General features: G+C 38.2%; 1 protein-coding gene across 3 annotated transcripts; it reads left to right on the forward strand.

The window, feature by feature from the left end:
* Positions 1-1,040: 1,040 nt before the first annotated feature.
* On the forward strand, positions 1,041-9,705 carry chata (choline O-acetyltransferase a). Of its 3 annotated transcripts, none has more exons than XM_088421589.1 (15): positions 1,041-1,058; positions 1,820-1,901; positions 1,985-2,176; positions 2,989-3,107; positions 3,286-3,339; positions 3,416-3,596; positions 3,946-4,123; positions 4,190-4,359; positions 6,160-6,260; positions 6,347-6,475; positions 6,557-6,679; positions 6,754-6,895; positions 7,775-7,840; positions 7,930-8,067; positions 8,258-9,705. In XM_088421589.1, exons 2-15 carry the CDS (start codon positions 1,854-1,856, stop codon positions 8,603-8,605), a joined length of 1,989 nt encoding a protein of 662 aa, XP_088277715.1. In that variant the 5' UTR covers positions 1,041-1,058; positions 1,820-1,853; the 3' UTR covers positions 8,606-9,705. The 3 variants fall into 3 exon arrangements, with proteins under 3 accessions (XP_088277715.1, XP_088277716.1, XP_088277717.1); XM_088421590.1 differs by having other exon boundaries at positions 7,778-7,840; XM_088421591.1 differs by having other exon boundaries at positions 3,443-3,596.
* The last annotated feature ends 80 nt before the right edge of the window (positions 9,706-9,785 follow it).

Here is a 9,785-nt window from a genome sequence, read left to right on the forward strand (position 1 = left end):
ATTAATGATAATATTGTCTGTTTACTCATGAATTGAACTTATTTTATTAATGAGGTACATACACATTTTCATAATATCTTCTGATATCAAGTAGACCATCATTTCATTGTTCTTTCTGTCACTATTGTATACTGTCACCTTATTTGTAAAAAAAAAATATTCTGACAGATGAAGTGAAATTGAATATTTTCCTGCAAAACAGAGGTTTGAAATATCCGCTGTAAAAGTTTAGTGAGAAAAAAGTGCATTTAAAAAATGTGTTTTTCACACAATTATTAAAATTATCTGTATTTATACATTTTAACAGAGTACGTTTAATCTCAGGTATTTACTTTTTTTTTTTAAGTATAAAGAGTAAAAAATAGTCTGAAAATAACTGGCAATGAGTGAGTTAACGAAGTGCAGGTTTGTATTCACACTGTATTATTTTATTTTATTATTATTTTATTATCATGTATGCAAATGGTTATGCAATCAGCAGATTATAGACTAAAACAAACAAAAAAAATATACAAACATCTCTTATGCAAAAACCATAGTAGATGATCCTTTTGAATTTCTTTGAAAGGTCTCCTAAATTTCTTTTAAGTTACATACTTAAAGCCTCACAGAATTTTGCCTAAATTGAGAGACGCGATATAGAATTGAAGCCTTAATTGATTTTTAAAGATTTCCCGAAAATAACCGGATCTAAATTAATGAATTTCAAATGAGAAATAACAAACTATATCATATTTGTGGTGACAAAATTAAATAAATAAAATGAAGAATGAGCCCTTACACGGACAATTCCACCATTCGTATGACATGGTGATGGCGGCGTGAACGAGTGATGCGGCGAATAAAAGTTGCTGGCGAATGGCTGGACTTCAGGGAGGAGCCTTGCTGCCCCCCACCCCCCCAGCATCTCTGTGGAGCCACAGCGAGGGACTTAATAGTTGAGCTTGTTTCCTGGTCATGTCTATGGATGAAGGATGCTCGGAAAAAAATGAAGGAAGGCGAATTTCAACCCCTCACCGGAGGCTGACGACCGAGAAACGGCTTTTGTCTACTTACAGGTAAGACAATTATCCAATTTTTTACAGTTTAGTTTGAGTGAGATTTCCCCTGAAAATCATATTTTTAAATTTATATTTTTGCGTGAGGTAAACAGGTGTCCGTCATTCATTACAGAAGACAAATGTCAACTTTAAAATGTCGATTTTAAAAACAGACTATAAGGACATAAGGATAAGGAAACATAAACAATATCTGTTTTAGATTTAATACAATTGAAAATGCTTGCACAATACTTAGAGAATTTTTCTTCACACATTAAGAAAACAGTTTTAAAATAGTTATTAACCAGGATATACAATGATATTTTTAAAAATATTTTATTACTGTATTAGATGGCTTTTTTTATAGTTACATACATATTTGTGATGATTTTTATTCTGAAGGAATGCTTTGTTAATGCATGCTATATTTACTATTTTTAAAAAATCATTTTTTAATTATTAACATCAGTAGTAGTGAAGCGGTTATATTATTGTACTGTTTTAAAAAGTGTCTATTTCTATCATTTAGCATGTTACATGTTTATGAGTATTATTATTAATAATACAAATAGTGATGGTATAGTGTTTTGTTATGGCTTTAAGAATTGATTGTATTTGTTTTACTTTTATTGAAACTTTATGTGATAACGTGAGGGAAGTTTACAATAAGGACAGCAAAAAGAATCAAACAAGATACATAAATTATAGACATACACATCATATCTGCATCTGTTATACCATATGAGTGTCAGCCAGCCATTTCCTGCCCATTTGTCTAGAGAAGGAAATCGAGTTCTTCTGCGTGCCAGCAACATGTCACTTCTCAACCAAGAGCCCCCCAAACACCCCAAGGCCACTGATGTGAATATGTCATTCCATCATTTTACAAAAATAATATGGAGTTATCATATGGCTATTGAAACGAACCCCCCCTTTCTATCCAGAGTTTGCCCAAACTGCCGCTGCCTGCGTTAAAGGACACTTTGGACACGTACCTGAGATGTGTAAAACACTTGCTGACTGAAGAGGGCTTCCAAAAAACCCAGGAGGCAGTGGAGCGCTTTGGTGCCCCCGGAGGTGTGGGGGAGCTACTGCAATGCAAACTGGTGGAGAGAAGGGAGAAAACGGACAACTGGGTAAATGGAGACACACATGCGACACACCAATGGGAGGCTGCAAGGCACTGATAATTTAACTTTTTTTTAACCCACATTCATTAACAGCACTTGTACTGCATAAGTATACGTGAATTATCATTCCGTTTGAGGCTTAACACTAAATTTGAGCTGATTAATCTGATTGCGTTGACTTTAGAGAAAGACGAATGAATTTTTCCACCTTAATAGAATATTTTTCATAACTCTTCTGATGAAACTGACAGCTAGTTTGTCACAACATGGAGGGTACAGTATGTTATTGCTGTTACTTGCACTAAGCAATGTTGGGGTGGGTGGCAGGAACCCTGGCACACAAAAAACTACAAACATGGCGACTGCTAACACGGTATTGGTTATTTATTACACAGATGACAGTTGATTCAAACACCTGTGTGCAATTACAGTTGTCATGGAAAAAACGCTGCAAAAATGAAAGTTTTGTGAGACAACAAAAAGATAAGAGGCGAGACTTTCTTTCGCAGCATTAGCTAAAAAACACGGAGGGATTCCCGAACAAAAAGTGGTATCCAATGGTCAAATTAAAACACTAACGCTAATGATAGATATCATGAATTTGCGAGGTAGCATATTGTTTGGACAGTTGGATTCAGGAACACATCGCTATCCATGCTTCACACAGCTACTGGAAACAAAAATGTAATACAGTCTAGAAGCACGCGCCGAGAACTCAAGATTTTCGCCCTGCTGAGCGCCGATCTTCATAGGGAAATGTAGTCTTCTATTACTCAAAAAGACTACCGCTTTTACGGGTAATTCGTTTAATTCTGCAGGTGTACGACTACTGGTTGAATGACATGTACCTAAACAATCGATTGGCTCTGCCGGTCAACTCCAGCCCCGCCATGGTGTTCCCACGTCAGAACTTCGCAGCACCCATCGATTCTCTGAGGTGCGTGTTACACTGCAAATGATGGTTGACTGAGATCCGATGTACTGTAGACTTCTTTGACGCCGATCATACTCAAAAGAAAAAGGCATATATATAATCCATATATGCGTTATAATCCATGATTCAGTCAAATGAAAAGAGCTTACCACTGTCTGTTGTTTTATCTTTTTTCTTGTAGCTTTGCCGCCAATTTGATTACTGGAATCTTAGAGTACAAGGGTTTGCTTGATGCGTAAGTAAGAGAGGATTAAAAACAATAAAAGGTCAACGCCAGCGCCCCCTTCAAACACGTGAATGGTTATGTGCAGAGGTGCGATACCTGTGGACTATGCCAGGGGTCAACTTGCTGGAACCCCCCTTTGTATGGAGCAGTACAATCGGATCTTCGGCGCCTATCGTCTGCCGGGCCCCGAGAGGGACACGCTGGTCGTCCATGACGATAGCGTGACGGCAGAACCAGAACATATCATCGTGGCTTGTAAGAATCAGGTGAGATGGAAGAGTTTTTAAGCTCAAAATTTTCAGGCAAAAATGTCAGAAAAAGCCTTCTAGAACAGCAGAATTTCATTTGGGAACTTCAAGGGAATTTAACACATGGCCGAGCATGTGCTGGCTGATATTTAACCCGAGTTTGAATGTTATTGGTTTATTTCAGTCGCGTTTCTAGTTAGGATGGTGTGCAGTTTTGCAACCACAGGATATCAGCTGTATGATTTTTTTTTTTTGTGTGCAGATGTTCTAGATATGGAGAAATTTTGATTTATCTTGTTACTTATAAAAACCAACAAGGGTACCTCAAGAAAAAGAATCGTAAACACTTGTGATGCAATGTGCTCAGTTTTTTGCACTGGACCTGGTGATTAATTCCCGCCGTCTGAGCGATCGAGACCTCCTGACTCAGCTGGAGAAGATTGTGAAAATGGCCGACGATGAAAATGAGCGTCAGCCCCCGATGGGTCTTCTCACTTCCGATGGTCGAACGGAGTGGGCGGAGTCTCGGAGAGAACTCCTCAGAGGTACTGAACCATCCGCCGGAGATGACGTATCCAATCCCGACTGTTGGCGCCTTTTCTCTGATTCAGAGTCCACCAACCGGGACTCTTTGGACCTGATTGAGCGCTGCCTTTGTTTGGTCTGTCTGGATGATAGCAACAAGGTCGAGTTGACAGACTCCGCTCGGGCTATGTTGATGTTGCATGGGGGAGGAGCCTCTGCGAATGGGGGGAACCGGTGGTACGACAAGAGCATGCAGGTTTGTGCTGCTTGTTGAAAGTCATCGATCGCTTTCATTAGGTTATAAGTATGATCTTTGCAAGGACTTGGTTTGCGTGGTTTGCGTGTGCTTGGATTACAGAACAAAAAGTGTGTTCTTGTAGTTGGAAGCATAGTGGAACCCTTTAATTAGTCCCTAAGAGAGTAATTTCAAATGTTCCCTTTGATTTACAAGGAATTAACATGCCACAGTAGGCACATATAGGACAAACATATACATGTGAACAAACCAGATGCTATGGACTAGTTTCGTAATACTCAAAGGCAGGCTCGGTCTCAATACCACATTTTGAAGGACTGGGTCAGTACGGTTCCCAAAACGTTTGGTTTTGTTTCGGTCTCGAACTGGCCAAAGTCCTAGATTTGACATTTGACTTGACTGTTCTGCTATTCTTCAAATGTATTAGTATGATAATGAGAAGTATTTGTTAAAACAACAAATAACGTCAAGTTGTATGTTAGAAACCAACTTTCCAAATAACATGACTGAGTTTTTTGTGACCCTGTTTTTGGCTGTTAAAAGTATTACAAGAGAAAATACATCTTTTGAAGTTCACCATTGGCTATTAAAATGTTTTTTGGTCTTGGCTCGTCTTGGTTTTGGCTTAGTCGAGTAGCGCTGAAATAAATAAATACGTAAATAAATAAATAAATAACCCCACCCTCCCAAAATAAATAAATAAATAAATAAATAAATACATACATAAATAAATAAAATAAGTCGACCAAGTCAGGTCAGTGAACCCTAAAAATTGCCGGACTAAAAACATCCACCTCAAAGCTCAGCCATAACCATGTTTGTATCGCCGTTTCTTACAAAAAACTTTTCTTGAAGACGTCCGTAGCGTTGCAATGGGAGGAAGGATAGGAATACTCCCTCCAAAACCTGGGAATATCAAAAGTTTGGGTTCAAAGATGATGAATAGGCAGAAGATGGAAAATAAGAAGAAAAAAAACATTAGTTAGTCTATAAGTGACATTAACGAGACACATCCATGTTTAATGTACATATAACATTGTATTTGTGAAATAAATGAGAGTGTTTGTTGACCTTAAATGATAATAGCTAGTGCGCTCAGGCTAATCGCGATTGCTAACCAGTTAGCGTTGGCAAATTTTGTTGGTGTCTGAAAATCCATACGTACAGAAAATTAAACAAAAATTAAAAAATCAACTCACGTTCAACGTTAGTAAATTATTCAAAAAATGGGAATTCATTTGAGGGACTTGAAATTTTGGTCTGTCAAGGTCTTGGATAGTGTGATCTTGAACACAACACTACTGTACTGTACTATAGTACCAAAAAAAAAAAGTCTTAAACCCTGTGGTGTTTTTTAAAACTTGTTTTTTGTTCAAATAGTGGCAGACCCTTAGAAGTGTGATAATTAAGTCATTTATGAATGCTTTTTTTAATTTCGACCACTCAAAATGTTCAGCTGCATCAGACCTATCCATACATATATAGTTTTTATTTATTTATTTTTGATACCCTCTATGTACAATAAAAGCAATAATATGCTTTCAGTGAAAAACACAATTATGTCTATATCTATATAAAAAAGAAATTCAAATTGGAATGTTTGATATGAATAATTAGGGCCTTGAATATGTTAAAAAAAATCACAACAGATTTTTTGTGGCAAGCATATTTTTTTGGCAGAAGCAATTTTTTGTTATTACCCCAGCAATGCGATTTTTTGTCCAAATATTGGCAGACCCTTGGAAGTGTGATAACTAAGTCATTTACGAATACTTTTTTAAAACAACGTCATCGTGCCAGTTTGTCGTAGGGGTCGACGGCTGTTGCGGAGTTGTGTGCGAGCATTCGGCGTTTGAAGGGATCGTTCTGGTGCAGTGCGCGGAGTATCTTCTCAAACACGTGTAAGAATTCAACAGTAAAACAGAAACCAAATCGATTTCACAAAGCCAGATTTGAACATTAATACTTGATTACGTTTTGGCGCTAGGACCGACAGTCCCTCCAAAGCGGTCCCAGCTGCGACTGCGAGCAAGCTGCCAGCTCCGCGACGACTCCGCTGGAAATGTACCCCGGTGGTGCAAAATCTCCTCGCCTCATCTGCAGACAGACTCCACCGGTCTGGCGTTACAACTGACTTTACGGATGCAGATGAGGTGTTGGGAGTCTGCTTTTAGCTAACAGCAATGTGTCTGCAAAGGCTCGTCCAGAATCTCGACATGAACGTCTTCAAGTTCGGCCATTACGGGAAAGAAATGATCAAGGGGTTGAAAATGAGCCCGGATGCCTTCATCCAGGTAGCTCTTCAGTTGGCCTACTACGGGTAAGAGGGAGTCGAATAACACGGCGGAACGTATTGAAATGTCTTTGTGACCCGTTCTCGCTCCGTGCGAGCAGGTGTCATGGCAGAGCGGTTTCCACCTACGAGAGCGCATCCGTTCGGCGCTTTAAGAACGGCAGAGTGGATAACATTCGCTCGGCCACGCCGGAGGCCCTGGCCTTTGCTCGAGCGATGACTGATGGGAACACGAGCAACTGTGTAAGGCTTTCACGATCATTTCAAATTAGCACTGTTCCGTGCTGTTGGTTTTTTTTTAACTATAGCAAAAGGTGCACAGCAGAGATTCACGACTTGAGACAGATGTAGTTGTAAAATTTAAGAACCGTGACGTGCGTGGCAAAAACGTTTTTAACTTAGTATTAAACTTAGTACTTAAAGACTCAAATAGTTTGAAATTGAAAATCTACATTTGAACCTTAAGGCAGTATTTTGGGTCATTTCTTCAACAATGTTCTTGAAGTATTTTCGCCAAGGGATGCGAAATTTGGTCGTGCCATGTTGAAATATAAATGTCACCATTTGGGTGAAATTTCAGCTCCTTGGTGTCTTTTTTCAATGCTTTTTCTTTGATGTGAAATACCTTTGATGGCGATATGAAAAGGTTTGGACAAAAGAGGGTTAAACAGTTCAACAGAAAGAAGTCAAAAGAAAACGCAAAAAAAGAAGAAATGGAAACAAGAAAGCATAAGAAAGGGAAAAGACAATAATGAAAAAAACAAGAGGCAAAGAAAGAAAATGAAAGTACACAACAAAAAGAAAAAAAGAAAGAGTTCTGTCTGAACACGCCACCATTAAAAAATCATCTCTATTGGACGTTCTGTGATGAAGATAACATATTTTTAAGTACTTTTCTCTAATTGAGGAAAATTATCATTTGTTTCAATTCTTTCAAAATGATTTCCTTTTTTGTGACGCGTGCGGTAACACGTTAAGACGTCAATCAATCCTTTCAGTCAATCCATTCATTTTGAAATTCTTGGTAACTACTAGGAAGTTGGACTCTTTCATTTGCACTAATATGTAACTTTAAATGAATAAAGGAACATAAATTGACATTAATTCCTTACGGGTGTCCAGCAGGATGCAAAGAAGATGGAGCTGTTAGAACGCGCCATATCAGCCCAGACAAAGAATTCGGCAACGGTAGCCGTCACCATTCCTATCACTACCTTGACTTAGCATCGCGGCGAAGAGGCGAAAAAAGAATTTATGGTGTGGTTGGACTTTTCTAGGCTATCATGGGGCTGGCGATAGACAACCACCTACTGGGATTACGACAGATGGCGCAAGAGCTGAAGCTTGAGAAGCCGGAGATCTTTGGAGACCAAGCCTATGGCATCAGTAACGACTTCATTCTCTCCACCAGTCAGGTATTGTATAAACTAGCTTATTTGTGTCCACTCTAGTGGACGTTAGAATTTGGTCTGCACATTTTGTTTCTTCTGAAATAATCATTTCTCATGAGTGGGTTGCAAAGAACTTTGCTGTCTTGCTGGGACACAACAGCGGATGCAATTGAATAGAAAAAGGACATTTAGCCAGAATCCATTCTTCTTTCAGGTCCCCGCTACTCTTGAGATGTTCTGCTGCTACGGACCCGTAGTCCCCGACGGATACGGGGTGTGCTACAACCCTCAGTCGGACCGTTTTGTCTTCTGCGTGTCAAGCTTTAGGGAGAGCCAAAACACGTGTTCGACGCAATTGGTCGAATGTTTGGAGCGGGCCCTGTTACACATGAGGGATTTGTGTTACCGATCCCATGAGTCCAAACAAGGTCCTACCCTGGAGACGACCCCAAAAAAGTCAGCTAGGCTAAGCGAGAACCAGGAAGAGGTGACACACACGCTTATGAAGACGTTGAGCCAGATTAAACTGCAAGCTCTAAGTCAAATTAAAAAAATACTGTAGCTAGTGCAATACAATTTAATGTTTTGTCTCTTATTGTAGGTGCCATAATAACTCTCTATTTACTGTATGTAGAAACAGCAACAAGTGGACCCTTGACTTACGAGTGCCATAACTTACTTGGGAGATTTTTGAGTTACAACGTTTTGCTTCATTAAATTGCTGCTCAGCCAAGTGAAAAAGACAGACAAACACACAAATAGAAAATGAGAATAATTGCAAGGATTCCACCTATATTTAGAAAATATACTCTATAATATATTCTCCTACGGTGTAAATGACAAAAATGATACCTGATTAGAATACGTATTTATTTATGTGGGTGTGTATGTATTTATGGAGGACAGGAAGTGCCAAAATTCAATAAATAATTGTCACATTCAACAGTTAAATAAAAGTGTCATTAAATAATTAAATGTTTCATTCATTCATTAAAAGTGTCATTCATTGGGTAAATGTTCAATTTTTTAAATGTTTCATTAATTAAATGACAGAGTTATTTAATTATTGCCACACTTAATGATTTATTTGATGAACACTTTTAGTTAATTATGAAAAATTTATCTAATTAATGATAGTGTTGCGGCATATCATGACTTAAGTTTGTCAACCTCGGTCGTCAAAGTTCGATGATTGGTTATCCTGCTCCTCAAAAGAAGGCGGTTCCTAGCACCTGATTGGTTAGCCTGCTCTTTAAACAAAGTGCTGAGCAGGGTAGCCAATCAGGTGTGAGGACCCGCCCATCAAACTTTGACGAGCGAGGCTGACAAACTAAATTCCTGAAATGCCACGTTTCATGCATTTAAAGTAAATCATGAAACATTTAACTAATTATAGAAACATTTATTTAATGAATGACACTTTTAATTGATTAATGAAACATTTAATTATTTGACAATTTTATTTCATTATTGAGTGGTACATTTATTTATTGAATTTTGGCACTTTCGGTCCTCCATATGTAATAATATATAAGTATGTATATCTGTCTGTGTGTGTATGTACATGTAAATGTATTTTTGCACAAACAAAATCTATTTAGTTTTCCATAATAAGGCCAAGCGTAACCATGCAACTACTGTTTTGTTTTTTGTTTTTTTTACGACTGCTCTGTGATGCATCTGTGAAGGAAATCTATTTATTTTTGTATGTAAGGCCGAGTGTAAATGTGCAATTGAAAACT

The sequence above is a fragment of the Hippichthys cyanospilos genome, chromosome 8 (assembly GCF_059441005.1).
Source record: "Hippichthys cyanospilos isolate Australia breed blue-spotted pipefish chromosome 8, RoL_Hcya_1.0, whole genome shotgun sequence".
Taxonomy (NCBI): Eukaryota; Metazoa; Chordata; class Actinopteri; order Syngnathiformes; family Syngnathidae; genus Hippichthys; species Hippichthys cyanospilos.